At 37.4% G+C, this 15,945-nt stretch overlaps 3 protein-coding genes across 7 annotated transcripts in view; all 3 read left to right on the top strand.

The window, feature by feature from the left end:
- LOC149104020 (ATP-dependent DNA helicase PIF1-like) overlaps window positions 1-110 on the top strand; it is a 1,035-nt gene extending 925 nt beyond the window's left edge. The window contains exon 1 of the mRNA XM_089273591.1: window positions 1-110. This exon is cut by the window's left edge and continues 925 nt beyond it. The gene's annotated coding sequence lies outside the window, so the exon portion shown is untranslated.
- Window positions 1-1,887, top strand: part of LOC149104019 (uncharacterized) — a 12,195-nt gene extending 10,308 nt beyond the window's left edge. The window contains exons 3-4 of the mRNA XM_089273595.1: window positions 220-276; window positions 469-1,887. Coding sequence (XP_089129721.1) covers window positions 691-1,485 — 795 coding nt within the window. The 5' untranslated portion in view covers window positions 220-276; window positions 469-690 and the 3' untranslated portion in view covers window positions 1,486-1,887. The remainder of the gene's footprint in view (window positions 1-219; window positions 277-468) is intronic.
- Window positions 1,888-1,984: 97 nt separating this feature from the next.
- Window positions 1,985-15,945, top strand: part of LOC149104018 (uncharacterized) — a 45,920-nt gene continuing 31,959 nt past the window's right edge. For 3 of the 5 annotated variants that reach the window (XM_089273590.1, XM_089273586.1, XM_089273588.1), the window contains exon 1: window positions 11,157-11,511. The gene's annotated coding sequence lies outside the window, so the exon portion shown is untranslated. Of the gene's footprint in view, window positions 4,875-11,156; window positions 11,512-14,458; window positions 14,732-15,945 lie in introns of those variants that run through there. The other 2 variants (XM_089273587.1, XM_089273589.1) reach the window with 2 other exon arrangements.

The following is a 15,945-nucleotide window of genomic DNA, read 5'->3' as shown; positions in this document are numbered from 1 at the left end:
GTCTTTCAACAAACAAGAAAAAGGTGATCATATTCACCAATACAAACAAACATACATGTAAACATCTTCAAAATGTGAATTGTTTTAACATTTAGCAGTAAAAAACAAAACTAATTTCTAGAAAAGCAATTACAGTAAGTGATATTATATACACTTAACAGTAAGTTTGGCAACAGCTTATTTTCAGCTTGTTTTATTTCTTTTCCCGTACCTCATCAGAGTACAGACAGACTACAGCAATGGACCAGAAAAATCCTGAAGCAACAAGCAGTGAAGGTAAGCCAGGACAAATCATCTAAAATAAAAACACACTTCACAGTAACAATTTAATAATTTATTATATTTCATTTGCAACACATTGAATTATTAAAGGTTTTCTCCACACACTTAACTAAACGCAGCTAACCGTTAACTTAATACTTAGCAAAAAAATGAAATGATGCTTAAGTTGTTTTTATTTCATTGCAGAGAAACCTGATCAAATAATTGGTTACATACACAATGTATCTCCCATAAAAGAAGGCAACTTCTTCGACTTTCAAGTACAGTCAAAAGAAAAATACTTAAGAGGAGTTTGTTTTGCCCCTGCCAAGAGAGAGTCACCTTTTCCAGTCAGTACAAGATGGTGGCAGCCCTGTGAAAATAAAAAGATTTCGCATAGACCAAAAGAGCAACACAGATGACTTGCTCATGAGTGCTAATGTCGAAGTCCAACAGCTTACAGCATCACCATTTCCAAAAGTTGACATCCCCAGCAACTTCGACCTAGGAATGCTGAAAACCATTGCTTCAGGTCAACTGATAACAGTCAAAGCAAAGGTTACTTCTCTACTAGAACCTAAAATACTCCAGACAAGTAGAGGAACTTTAAAAATGCTAGAAGGGCAAATTGTAGACACAAAAGGTTACTCTAAGATAGTATTTTGGGAGAAATTTTGTGAGCAAGTAGAAGAAGGCATGACATACATTTTTGAGAATGTACGAGTAAAGAAAGATGCCCTTACTAAGCAACTATACATAAATACTGCCAAAAGTGGCACTGCCATTAAGCAAACAGAGCCACATACTGATATTTTAGCTTTAGCACCGAGATTAACTGATGATTCTATCACTGCAACTGTGGAAGGATCTGTAGCAGGTGTAATTTCAACGTCCACATACGTGGCCTGTATAAAATGCAATAAGAAGATCGAACATGATGACAACTCAGACATTATTACTTGTAGTAATTGTAATATGCAACAGATGAAAGACTTTTGTCCCAGTCAGTATTATGCTCAAGTATTTTTCCTAACCACACCAAAGAAGGAAAAGTTGTCTCTTACACTTTTTAACAAAGTCATCTCGCAATTGTTTAACACAGAGGGTCTGACTGATCCTTCTAAGCATGACTTCGTTAAACTGTTACTGGCCTTAAACAACATTGTAGTTACCTACAATAAGCGTACCAAAGCAGTAACCCAAATTGTCCGACCAAATATATAGTCAATTTCCATCTTGACAAGCTATAGTTGACCTATACATGATAAGGCCCTTTGTTCATTACATGTTGCGTTAGGCAGTGTCACTCATCCTTCTAAAGATCAACACCAAGCTGTTACTAGCCTTGAAAAAAACATTGTATTTACCTACAATAAGAAAGTAACTTAAACTGTCAGACCAAATATATAGTCCTGATTAGTTCACCTATAGACGATAAGGCCCGTTGTTCATTGCATATTGACCTATACAAAACAGTACAGTTCACCTATACAAAACAACACTGTTCATTACATGTTGCGTTGAAATAAACGAATATGTTCCTTTTTACTCTTACAAGCATTTATAGGTTCAAAGTACATGTAACCATGTTGTTTAAGAAATAAAATAAGTTATATTTTTGTTGCAGTTCCCATTGTCATATTGACATACAAACACGCTACTAACGGCAGCACTCACTTCTCATTGAGAACTCCTAGTCTAGAACTTTCTTCGGGATATGTATGGGCATGAACGATATCAACGACACAATAATAACACTATTAACAACAGCTTTCTTTCTTAAAAGTCATGATTAAATTTAATTGGTGTTTTCCACGAGTAAAGGGCTAGCAAAGTAGTCACACAAGTCATAAAAAAACCCTATCCCGACCGATGTATCGATTTTGGTCACTCCAGTGACCACAGATTGAAAACGTGACAGAAAATTGGCGTTACTTTTGATTCTCACCAAATTTGTCGTATCCCCCCCCTCGGGAGAATTTTGTCAAGTTAGCTAATTTAGTATGCAAGCCACCGTAATGGCGGTCGCCGCCGGCGAAATGTTTATTTGCTCAAAATTGGGGCAAAATCTTTCGGAGATGGAAATCAGGACATTTGTAAGGATACAGAAAGTAATTTGGGACCGGTTGCTGGCTTCTAAGGCTGAATTTATCCAGAAGTAAGCTGTATTTTCGTTTTCGTGTCGAAAGCCACGCGATGAAATATTATCGGCTTGTTCTGCTGTCTTGTTCTGTTTTTTCTCTTTGTCGTTTTTGTAGCCCGCCGAGGCCAGTCTTTCGTCTAAATTAGTTGAAAAAGGTTCGAAAAAGATGTTCCCATTCAAGTTTAAACTGTCAGGCGATAATTGTGGAGTTTTTTGGCCGAAACGTCGGCTTTGTTATGTTGGTGTTTTTCGGTTGCTATGGGCGACCGTTGCTTCCTTTGTTAGGACAAGTCTGGGAAGTGAGGTCACAAAAAAATTCTAATTAACTCTGGTTTTGTTCGATTTCGCTGAAATTTTAACACAATAAAGCTGGATTGTTAAGGAATAGATTTACCGCCTGCCGATGTGTGGTAGCTATTAACGCTGAAGTGTTATATCGCTTCGAAGTCAGGGTTTTGAAGAGATTTTTTTGCAACATGTGGGTTCGGCGTGATTTTGTAATCTGAGGTTTCGGTTGACCCCGAAGGAAAAAATATCCGGAAAAGGTCATTTCATCGACGATTCAAACAAATATAAATATGTATATGTTCCGAGCTAAATTTCTGGTGAAAAAATATAATTTTTGACGAGCGCTGGGTTTTTAATTTATTCCCGCGAAAGATGAGATTTATTGTTTCAACAGCTTTTGGCGAGTAAACATCACAGGTTGCGTGACTCAAAATTTGACCGAGTGGAAGCTTGGGTCTGCTCGCACCGAAGTCGAAAAAAAAACAAGAAGATCTGTTAGATCTTATAACCGCGCTTTTAAAATTTAACTGTTCGCTTAGCACTACCGTCGGAACGCAGTGCACATTCCAAAGCAGTCATTGATGATTCTTTTCTTACTGTAGACATCACATCACTTGATCAACACAAACTGTATTATTGCACCATCAGTGGTAGCCGTTGACAAATCTCCGATGACTTAATGGTCTTAATCTAGAACTTTCTTCGGGATATGTATGGGCATGAACGATATCAACGACACAATAATAACACTATTAACAACAGCTTTCTTTCTTAAAAGTCATGATTAAATTTAATTGGTGTTTTCCACGAGTAAAGGGCTAGCAAAGTAGTCACACAAGTCATAAAAAAACCCTATCCCGACCGATGTATCGATTTTGGTCACTCCAGTGACCACAGATTGAAAACGTGACAGAAAATTGGCGTTACTTTTGATTCTCACCAAATTTGTCGTATCCCCCCCCCTCGGGAGAATTTTGTTAAGTTAGCTAATTTAGTATGCAAGCCACCGTAATGGCGGTCGCCGCCGGCGAAATGTTTATTTGCTCAAAATTGGGGCAAAATCTTTCGGAGATGGAAATCAGGACATTTGTAAGGATACAGAAAGTAATTTGGGACCGGTTGCTGGCTTCTAAGGCTGAATTTATCCAGAAGTAAGCTGTATTTTCGTTTTCGTGTCGAAAGCCACGCGATGAAATATTATCGGCTTGTTCTGCTGTCTTGTTCTGTTTTTTCTCTTTGTCGTTTTTGTAGCCCGCCGAGGCCAGTCTTTCGTCTAAATCAGTTGAAAAAGGTTCGAAAAAGATGTTCCCATTCAAGTTTAAACTCTCAGGCGATAATTGTGGAGTTTTTTGGCCGAAACGTCGGCTTTGTTATGTTGGTGTTTCTCGGTTGCTATGGGCGACCGTTGCTTCCTTTGTTAGGACAAGTCTGGGAAGTGAGGTCACAAAAAAATTCTAATTAATTCTGGTTTTGTTCGATTTCGCTGAAATTTTAACACGATAAAGCTGGATTGTTAAGGAATAGATTTACCGCCTGCCGATGTGTGGTAGCTATTAACGCTGAAGTGTTATATCGCTTCGAAGTCAGGGTTTTGAAGAGATTTTTTTGCAACATGTGGGTTCGGCGTGATTTTGTAATCTGAGGTTTCGGTTGACCCCGAAGGAAAAAATATCCGGAAAAGGTCATTTCATCGACGATTCAAACAAATATAAATATGTATATGTTCCCAGCTAAATTTCTGGTGAAAAAATATAATTTTTGACGAGCGCTGGGTTTTTAATTTATTCCCACGAAAGATGAGATTTATTGTTTCAACAGCTTTTGGCGAGTAAACATCACAGGTTGCGTGACTCAAAATTTGGCCGAGTGGAAGCTTGGGTCTGCTCGCACCGAAGTCGAAAAAAAAAAAACCACGGGTAAACCATGAACCGCGCTCGGCCCATGGCCGCGCGGTTAAAAAAACACGGGTAAACCATGAACCGCGCTCGGCCCATGGCCGCGCGGTTAAAAAACCACGGGTAAACCATGAACCGCGCTCGGCCCATGGCCGCGTGGTTAATGTGCTTCGGTAGGCATTTCCAGACTCAGTCATCGTGGCGTGCGTTGGAATCGTCCGAGATTTAGTCTCAAAACCGTTGAAGTGCAAAAGAAAAATTTAAAGAAGCAGCTTTAAGATCTTGAGGTGAGTTTTGGAACTTTTTATACCAAACAGTCGTTGACTGTTTTCAATGCATACATGGGACGTGCGTTTGCCAACGAGAGTGTCGTGCATCGTACAATGTTATGTCGCGTGTTAAAATGCGCTGTATGCGTCGTTATCTCTCTTTGGAGAAAGAAACTTATCAAAGCAATCTCTTCAACAAAGCGAAGTTCATTTATTATTACAGCTGAGATTTGCAAATCGTCGTTCGCAAATTCTGTCAAACAATTTGCGTTTATGTGTTACGTGTTTATATTTAGAGGTCTAACGCTTCATTTGGAACAGCAGAAAATCGGGTAGGTACACCGTTTTGGACTTAGTGTTAGTAGAAACAATTTCAACGAGTATGCGACAAAAATATTTTTTTGACATCTCGAAATGTACGGCGAATGCTAAAATACTGTTTCCGGTCTACTTCCTAGCCAAGTAGTACATCGTAAATTTTGGCATATTTTGTGTTGTGATGTTCTCAGGCAGGTTTGTGCTGTTTTACTGATTAAGGAGGTCGAAGCTTACTCTAAAACTCGAGAGAAAATCTAGAGAAAGACTGTGAAACCTCTGATTGTTTTGGGAAAGTGATATTTTGAAGGAAGACAACCTCTGTGCTTGACCTTTGTAGAAATGACTGTCTTAGAATGCAACTCATCATGCACAGCTGCAGTTGCCTGTGTTGTACATCGATCTCACAGAACTAATTTTACCACAGTTTTCTCTTAAGCTTTAATCGATGCTTTGCTTGAAAACACAATAAGCGTAGATAATCATTCCTCTCTGTTTTGTCAAATTATGCAGACTGTGTGAGCTACAGTGACATATTTTACAAACATTTGCGATTTCGCCAGATGTTTGGAACTGGATGTTCCCAATTATTTGAGATTAAAGCTTGTCTCTAAGTCAAACTTTCAGTCATTCTCAATCTACATATCTGTATTCAAGGTTTTGTTCTGAAATATGTGTTAAGCTGTCTCCTTCACGTGACTCAGTCAATTTTCTGCCGGTTCGATTTTCATCGATCGATGTTAGGCATTGTTCATATTGTTATTGAACAATTTTAGGGGGAAAACTGTACGAGAAAGAAATAGTTAAAGCGCACTCTCTGTTCATAACATTTTAGGCTAAAACCTTATCTCCCAGTTAATTTTTTTTTGCCAATTTCAACCTACATAGTACCATGTAATAGTCAAAGATTTATGAAATTTGCTTCCGTCACGTGATTGAATCAATTTTCGCGTGTACAAGAACACACGCCAACTTTTATTTGTACAAACCACAAACCAATACAACAGGAAATGGTGCAAACTGAGATGTTTGTAAAGCCTTGTTTGTTTATGGAAATGTTTCCCAGGATGAGGGATTTCATGGCTATTTTAAAGTGTTATTCGTCAGACATATTAAGGAAGTCTATAGTCAGACAAATATTTGAATTTGTAACCAAATATTTCTTATCGTTCGTATGCGCATTCTGTTTATTTCCACGTGGCTGATACGATGCAATATAAAATAACTTGGTTGTTTTCCAGCTACAGCAGGTACATGTAGGCGTTCTAGGAACTCGAAAATCAACTTCTGATCAAGTGAATCAAAGACGTTCCAATCAGCAGACTCAACGAGAATCATACAATACTGTATAGTTCATGCTAAATATTTTAAAATTCTAGACTATTCTGCCTGCTTTGTACTTGATGTCCTATGAGCGGTCACATGTGGTTTCCTCGACATTTTAAGCCTAGTATTCGAAAGACTATGCAGTCAACAGCTAAAAATCCCGCTGAAAATGTCTCGAAGCGTTTGTTTCTCTAGGTAACACATACAAATCTAGGAAATGTGTGTTTTACATGATATTAAGTGGTCACATTGACCCTGTCACATGTCTGCGTCTAACTCGAACCTTCAAAGGAATTGAAAGAACAAAGGATACAATTCAGTCGGATTGATTGCCTATTTTGCTGTGAATGTAGTTTCGGTCAAAGATATAATAAAAGACTATAAACAACTTATTTGTCCTGATATAATTCGAAGAATCTTTGTGGGATAAACCGGGGGAATAAATAGAGATACACTCTTTCTTTTTCATAAGAATATATTTTATAAGAATATCGAGGCTGAAATTTGCGAAATTTTAAGTATATCTTGAGAATAAACCCGAGGCTGAGATTTGGAAAAGAATATAATTGTGTGAGTTGAAAAAAGCAACAAACACAGCACTAGCCGTATGTTCGATGCTAATAATATTTCTGCGTCATATCAGGCCTCAATGCCTGCAGGCTGACTCCAATTTTACATTAACACCATCCAGACACCAAATACATTCGAAAACAGAAATGTCGTACGCTATATAATCTAAGAATATTCACAAGAATATTTTCAGCCTAAAACCGGTAAAAAAATAAGAATATTCAGCCTCGGCCGGAAAAACAATATTCTTATAAAAAAGAGTGCAATCAGAGTGGAGATTTAGCCACTGAGCGTGGAAAATGAATCTCTTGTAAACAGTGACAATTTTTAATTAGCGGCCATCAAGTATCTTGTTTGTACAGAACATTACTATGAAGCTTATTCTGAAAGCTTGTGAATGCGTGACAGTGGTAACCAGTCAAAACAAACCAGTCGTTGATCTTGAGGCGTCTCGTCTGCATTAATTACAATTTCGATCCTAAGTGGGTGGCTTTAAATTAATAATTCTACTTCGACATATTTTAGAGTCTCTTTTACGGAAGATTTGCGATTGTTTCGCTGAAATCCATACCATTTTATTAAAATAATTTTTCAGTCTCCCGGTCAAATTTTCAGTCAGTCTCGATCTACATATTTTATAGCGGGTATGGTCTTTTGAGGTTTGTGCGAATTTGTCTCCGTCACGTGACTGAGCAGTTTTCTGCTACTTCGAGTTTCGTCGCTGTTAGGCATTGTTATTGAACTATTTTAAATTGAGATGCTTTCAGTTTTGAGATGCTTTCAGTTTTTTTTTGCAATTTGATCCTAGGATGAAGGATTTCAAGTATTATTTTCCGGATAAGTCCAAGATGATATCGATTAGCCAGGATTTGTGCGGAAATTTATTCATATTCTCGATTGATTGCTATTCAAACTTCATAGAATATTCATGATCCCTCGCGATGACGTCAGTAGCATTATACAAACAACCTAATATGCAGCTGTGTCAGTTAAGCTACGGGCAAACAACTCGTGCTTCGTGCCTTGTGCTCTCTGTCGTTTACTCGACAGGGAGGGACTTTAGTTCCCATACCTTAATCCTAATGAGGTAGCAAGTGTGATAATGGACTGGGCAAATTTCCGGTTTCTCACAACAGTGGGTGCCTCACTTTATTTAAAGTCAGAATGCGTATTGTTTTGACTATAAAATGTTTAAGCAAGCAACCGGAACGATGACCCTGCTGGTATACGTTGGATCAATAGTGATCTAATCGGCTTTACATATAAAATGAAGAATACAAAAGCAAAAACCGACACAACGTAGAATGATTTTTTGAAGGTGTACAATAATTCGGCTGGCCAAACCAGCCTTCTTCAGGTACAATGGAAGATTTTACATTGGTGCGTGTTTTTATGTAGCCGATATTTACGTAATACCGGAAATACGCAAAAGTAATTGATAGTGTAAATTGAAGATAAGCATACGGTAAAATAAAATAACATGATAAAAGAACATACTAAAAGAAAACAAATGGAAACAATTAATATGTTTCTTCGCGGATGTTCAGACCATTAGGATCAATTGTTCTGCCTTTTTGAATTAAAAAAGCTTCCCTGGCCTTACGGATAGAGTCTCGGTTAAAACGATTTTTTCGATGGGGATTAATTACATGTCGTCAGCAGTGTGGTTAGGAGAGGACAGGAAATGTTCGGCGGCTGTAGTAGGTTTAGATTTGTTGTTAGGGTTATCTATGGTACTGTATATAACGGTCACGAAATTGAGTTACGATTAACAAATAATGACAAGCTTTATTTATCAGCTCGTTAAATAGCAGCCACCAAGGCAGGGGTCTCACAAAAATACAAATATTAATACTAAACACAATTACTAATACATGAACACGAAGAACTTTCTTTCACACTGAGTAAAGTTAATGACACTTGTACATGAAATTAGGCTTCCAGCTCCGAAATATGAGAAAACTATTACCGATTTTTTTTTGTTCTTGACTTCTTGAGATAAAAGCTTTCCTTATAATTTCATGAGGTGATTTGTTTTTATATCGGGTCACGCAACTATTTTACAAATTATCCCTATGGCTTATTTTTTATTTGTTTGTTGTTCTGTAAATCTACCATTAAATTGAAATAAATTCAAGGAAACGTAGATCCAAGTATACTGCACCTCCCTCAAAGTGCACCACGGACATTTCGTGGGCTTTTTTTTTATCGTGTTTATTTCGTTGCTGTTACTCGTTATCAAGTTGTCAATAAAACGTAAATTGAGTGATTACTTGCACGTAAAAATGCTATTTATTGACTTCCAGAGGAGTTTAAAATAAACCTGTATATAACGGTCTCCTGGCCATTTCCCAAGGGTGACCGTTATATACTGGTTTGACTGTAATTTGTTTGAGATTTGTGACTTTTTATCGTCACGTGATTGAGTTATAATAACAGTAGAATGATTACCATAGAAACAAAGACTGGTGCCACTTACTGTGTGTGAGCATATTTTAGTCGCGACTGTCACAGTGTTGGGGAGAGAAAAGAGGAGCTGGTTTTCAAAATACGCTAAACTTTGGCAACACAGCTCTGGCTACATGGTGGATAGAAGTGTGTATGTCACGTTTACTGATTATTTGAGGTTTCACTGAATACAAAAGAACGAAAAATAAAGGAATAATACTACGTAAGTTGACATTCTTATCTAGTGGACCCTGGAGCTAATATTTTCTTTAATACTTATGCCTTAATATCTCATGAAAGTTTCAATTAATTTTTTCTCCGCATTTACTGAGAATAATTAAGTAATCATGATCATAGTCTACTTGTGAGGAAGGAAACGCAGGTATTTCTCATTACTCGGAGCGTCTCATCGTGAGCCTTGACTGTTTTCGTTTCATCGATCAAACATAAGTTATTGCACGACTTATGCATACTATCAGGTTGATACCCTGACGGGGTTGAACAACGATTTGAGTGGCTGTTTCACTGAAATCCATTTCACCATAGATCAGTCTTGTGAAATTTGTGTGAACGTCTCATTCACTTCATGACTGAGCAATTTTCTCCTGGTACCAGTTTTTGATTATGTACATGTTAGAAATTGCTTAGAGTCTGTTATGGAGAGAAATGTGACAGAAAGAAACAGTGAGCACTGAGTGAGCGCGCTCCCTCGGTTCACAACATTTTTGGGCAATCTCAATACGAAATTCTATGTTATTGTTATCATAATTGTCAAGATTTGCATGTGTGACTGATTTAACTACGTCACGCAATCGGATCAATTTTGCTCATAAAAGAAGACTTCGTCAGAGTTATTCCTCAAAGACTAATGTCAACTTAACAAACCGTAATGCTAATAAAATATACCATAGCGTGAATTAGAACTAAAATGCTTAACTAAAGCTTTGATTTTATCGAAAATGTTGTCTTTCATGTATTTAAATTTGTCGAATAAGTCAAACACGTTACTATTTAATTCTGACAATTCATATTCATTATGACCCATTACCGATTTATGGCAGTTTCTCAGTTAGGTGTAACAGGGTATAGACATAATTGTGACTGTTCATCCGCTCATTTGTTCATCATCATCAGAATTGCCTCTGAGTGAGTGACTCTTTTCCAGTTGCAGCAAGGTACATGCGCATGTTTTACAACAAAAACGAGAAAAAAATGACTGAGGCAAGTTCCTCGGTTTGCCTTTTACTAGTTACCCGGCAACTCTTACATTTTTAGGTGTTTTGATGCGGCACTTACTTATCGTAATGTTTATCACCGCAGTTTGCGTTTATTTCTATTTAGACATAATTTAGGATAAAACAAAGGATACGATTAGTCGGAATTATAACCTATTTAGTTTCGTTGAAAGAAATCTCTTTATGATAATAATTAAAAGACGGTAAAATAAACTATCTGTTTTCTTCTGAATTGCTGTTAGGGATAAATAGAGGTAAGGACTGATTGCAAGTTACATTAATTAACAATTTTTGGGTAACCATTGATATTCCTCCTGTTCCATATTCAAATATGTCTACCAGCATATTTTATATTCAGCATGCATAATTATATGTTTATTCACCCACTCCAGTCAATGAAAAACTGTCATCAGTTCGGTTGTCATAGTTACTTCTGGATTATTTTTGTCTACAGCTTCCGTGCTGGTCAATCGATCTAAGGTTTACCTCGTAACTAACAATTATTTTTATGAAACGTCGCCTGAGAGCTTCTAAACGCGTGACATTAATTGGCTCCCAGGAAAACAATGAAACAGTTCAAGCCAATGGACCTCGCACTGTCTCGTCTATCTCCTGTATCAATTATTACAGGTTGAAAATGTGCTTCGGTAGGCATTTCCAGACTCAGGCATCATGGCGTGCGTTGGAATCGTCCGAGATTTAGCCTCAAAACCGTTGGAGTGCAAAAGAAAAATTTAAAGAAGCAGCTTTAAGATCTTGAGGTGAGTTTTGGAACTTTTTATACCAAACAGTCGTTGACTGTTTTCAATGCATACATGGGACGTGCGTTTGCCAACGAGAGTGTCGTGCATCGTGCAATGTTATGTCGCGTGTTAAAATGCGCTGTATGCGTCGTTATCTCTCTTTGGAGAAAGAAACTTATCAGAGCAATCTGTTCTTCAAAGCGAAGTTCATTTATTATTACAGCTAAGATTTGCAAATCGTCATTCGTTCTCTTTGGAGAAAGAAACTTATCAGAGCAATCTGTTCAACAAAGGGAAGTTCATTTATTATTACAGCTAAGATTTGCAAATCGTCGTTCGCAAAATTCTGTCAAACAATTTTAATGAGTATGCGACAAAACTATTTGTTTCACATCTCGAAATGTACGGCGAATGCTAAAATACTGTTTCCGGTCTACTTATTAGCCGAGTAGTACATCGTTGATTTTGGCATATTTTGTGTTGTGGGGTTCTCAGGCAGGTTTGTGCTGTTTTACTGATTAAGGAGGTCGACACTTACTCTAAAACTCGAGAAGACAATCTAGAGAAAGACTGTGAAACCTCTAATTATATTGTGTTGTGAAAGTGATATTTTGAAGGAAGACAACCTCTGTGCTTGACCTTTGTAGAAATGACTGTCTTAGAATGCAACTCATCATGCACAGCTGCAGTTGCCTGTGTTGTACATCGATCTCACAGAACTAATTTTACCACAGTTTTCTCTTGAGCTTTAATATAATCGATACTTTGCTTGAAAACACAATGAGCATAGATAATCATTCCGCTTTGTTTTGTAAAATTATGCAGACAGCTACAATGACATATTTTACAAACATTTGCGATTTCCCTAGATATTTGGAACAGGATGTTCCCAATTATTTGAGATTAAAGCTTCTCTCTGAATCAAATTTTCAGTCATTCTCAATCTACATATCTGTATTCAAGGTTTTTTTTCTGAAATATGCGTGAAGCTGTCTCCTTCACATGACTGAATCAATTTTCTGTTTGTTCGATTTTCATCGATCGATGTTAAGCATTGATCATTGTTATTGAACTATTTTAGGGAGACAACTGTATGAGAAAGACAGAGTTAAAGCGCACTCTCTGTTCATAACATTTTAGGCTAAAAACTTATCTCCCAGTTAATTTTTGTCAATTTCAACCTACATAGTACTATGTAATATAAATCGTCATTTGCCTCCGTCACGTGAATGGATCAATTTTCGCATGTTCAAGAACACACGCCAACTTTTATTTGTACAAACCGTAAGCCAATACAACAGGAAATGGTGTAATTAAATTGAGATGTTTGTAAAGCCTTGCTTGTTTATGGAAATTTTTCTCAGAATGAAAGATTTCATGGCTATTTTAAAGTGTTATTCGTCAGACATATCAAGGAAGTCTATAGTCAGACAGATATCTGAATTTGTAACCAGACATTTCTTATCGTTCGTAGGCGTATTCTGTTTATTTCCACGTGGCTGATACAATGCAATATAAAATAACTTGGTTGTTTTCCAGTTGCAGCAGGGTACATGTAGGTTTTTTAGAAACTCGAAAATCAACTTTTAATCAAGTGCATCAAAGACGTTCCTATCAGCGGACTCAACGAGAATCATACAATACTTTATAGTTCAGCCTAAATATTTTAAAATTCTAGTTAATTTCGCCTGCGTTCTGCGTGATGTCCTATTAGCGGCCGCATGCGGTTTCCTCGGCTTTTATATTTTAGTATTCGAAATGCTATGTAGTCAACAGCTGAAAATCCAGCTGAAAATGTCTGGAAACGTTTGTTTCTCTAGGTACCACATACAAATCTAGGAAATGTGTGTTTAACATGATATTACGTGGTCACATTGACCCTGTCACATGTCTGCGTCTTTACAGTTGACTCCATTTGACTTGAACCTTCAAAGGAATTGAAAGAACAAAGGATACAATTCAGTCGAGTTGATTGCCTATTTTGCTGTGAATATAGTTTCGGTCAAAGATAAAATAAAAGACTATAAACAACTATTTGTCCTGATATAATTCGAAGAATCTTTGGGGGATAAACCGGGGGAATAAATAGAGACACTCTTTCTTTTTTATAAGAATATATCTTATTAGAGTATCGAGGCTGAAATTTGCGAAATTTTAAGAATATCTTAAGAATAAACACGAGGCTGAGATTTGGAAAACAATATAATTGTGTGAGTTGAAAAAAGCAACAAACACGGCACTAGCCGTATGTTCGATGCTAATAATATTTCTGCGTCATACCAGGCCTTGATGCCTGCAGGCTGACTCCAAAATTATTTTAACACCATCCAGACACCAAATACATTCGAAAGCAGAAATGTCATAAGCTATATAATCTAAGAATATTCACAAGAATATTTTCAACCTAAAATCGGCAAAAAAATAAGAACATTCAGCCTCAGCCGGAAAAACAATATTCTTATAAAAAAAGAGTGCAATCAGAGTGGAGATTTAGCCACCGAGCGTGGAAAATGAATCTCTTGTAAACAGTGACAATTTCTAACTAGTGACAATCAAGTATCTTGTTTGTACAGAACATTACTATGAAGCTTATTCTGAGAGCTTGTGAATGCGTGACAGTGGTAACCAGTCAAAACAAACCAATCGTTGATCTTGAGGCGTCTCTTCTGCATTAACTACGATTTCGATCTAGTGGCCACGGTTGGCTTAAATTAATAATTCTGCTTCGACATATTTTATACAGTCTATTTTAGGCAAGATTTGCGATTGTTTCACTGAAATCCATACCATTTTTGATTAAAACTTATCAGTCTTCCGGTCAAATTTTCCTTAAGTCTCGATCTACATATTTTTATAGCAGGTATGGTCTTTTGAGGTTTGTGTGAATTTGTCTCCGTCACGTGACTGAGCAATTTTCTGCTACTTCGAGTTTCATCGATGTTAGGCATTGTTATTGAACTATTTTAAGAAGAGACTTTTTATAGAAGGTATGGTCTTTTGAGGTTTGTGCGAATTTGTCTCCGTCACGTGACTGAGCAATTTTCTGCTACTTCAAGTTCATCGATGTTAGGTATTGTTATTGAACTATTCTAAGAAGAGACTTTTTATAGAAGGTATGGTCTTTTGAGGTTTGTGCGAATTCATCTCCGTACGTGACTGAGCGATTTTCTGTTACTTCAAGTTCATCGATGTTAGGCATTGTTATTGAACTATTCTAAGAAGAGACTTTTTATAGAAGGTATGGTCTTTTGAGGTTTGTGCGAATTTGTCTCCGTCACGTGACTGAGCAATTTTCTGTTACTTCGAGTTTCATCGCTGTTAGGCATTGTTATTGAACTATTTCAAGAAGAGACTTCGGTGAGAACAAGAAATAGTGAACCTAGGCCTCTGCTCACAACATTTAAGTTTAACAATCGTCTGACACATAATAAATTTGCTTCCGTCACGCGATTGGATCAATGATCACATGCGTTCGAGTCAAGGCGAATCGTAATGCCGATAAAATAAGATGTAGTGTGTAAATTGAGATGCTTTCAGTTTTTTTGCAATTTGGTCTTAGGATGAAGGATTTCAAGTATTATTTTCCGGATAAGAACAGGACGATATCGATTAGCCAGGATTTGTGCGGGAATTAATTCATATTCTCGATTGATTACTATGTAAACCTCATAGAATATTGATGATCCCTCGCAATGACGTCAGTAGCATTATATAAACGACTTAATGATGTGCAGCTGAGTCAGTTAAGCTACGGACAAACAACTCGCCCCATCCACCCTCCGTTTAGTTGTCTCCCTTGCCCTTCGTGCTTCTCTCTGTCGTTTACTCTACAGGGAGGGACTTTCCCATACCTTGATGCTACTGAGGCAGCAAGAGTGATAATGGACTGAGCAAATTTCCGGTTTCCCACAACAGTGGGTGTCTCACTTTTTTTGAAGTCAGAATGCGTATTGTTTTGATCTCCACTTGACTGGAACAATATAAAGTAACTTGGTTGTTTTTCAGTTGCAGCAGGATACTAGTAGGCCTACGCGTCTTCTTTTTCTAGGAAATCGAAGATCAAACTTGACTGTGTCTTTGTTTCAATCAAGAGATCCATACAATATAAAGCGTGGATATGATTTGGTCCCTCTGTATCGGTGTATATGCAAAATAATTCTATCAGCGTTGCGCATGTTATCGGCTTTTAACGCGACTGTTTCATTGAGTGGCCACCATGTGGCATTCTCTACCTTTCCGGTTTGGTATTCGAAGTGAGTATACAGTCAGATCAATGATCAAAATGCCTAGGAACGTTTGCGACTCTTGCTACTGATCACTACTAGGCGTAAATGATATAACGAGGCCATGTGGTCGTGTCAGTTGACTCTGTCACGTGTCGGTGTCTGTAATTTTTGTTACTTAGTGCCACTATCGATTGTATCAACAAACAGCCTACTGGGACTCTGTCGA

This window comes from Orbicella faveolata, unplaced genomic scaffold, assembly GCF_042242905.1.
Source record: "Orbicella faveolata isolate gen_17 unplaced genomic scaffold, um_ofav_v1 contig_35, whole genome shotgun sequence".
Taxonomy (NCBI): domain Eukaryota; kingdom Metazoa; phylum Cnidaria; class Anthozoa; order Scleractinia; family Merulinidae; genus Orbicella; species Orbicella faveolata.
The sequence above is the reverse complement of the archived record's forward strand: the minus strand, read 5'-3'. Positions and strand labels throughout refer to the sequence as shown.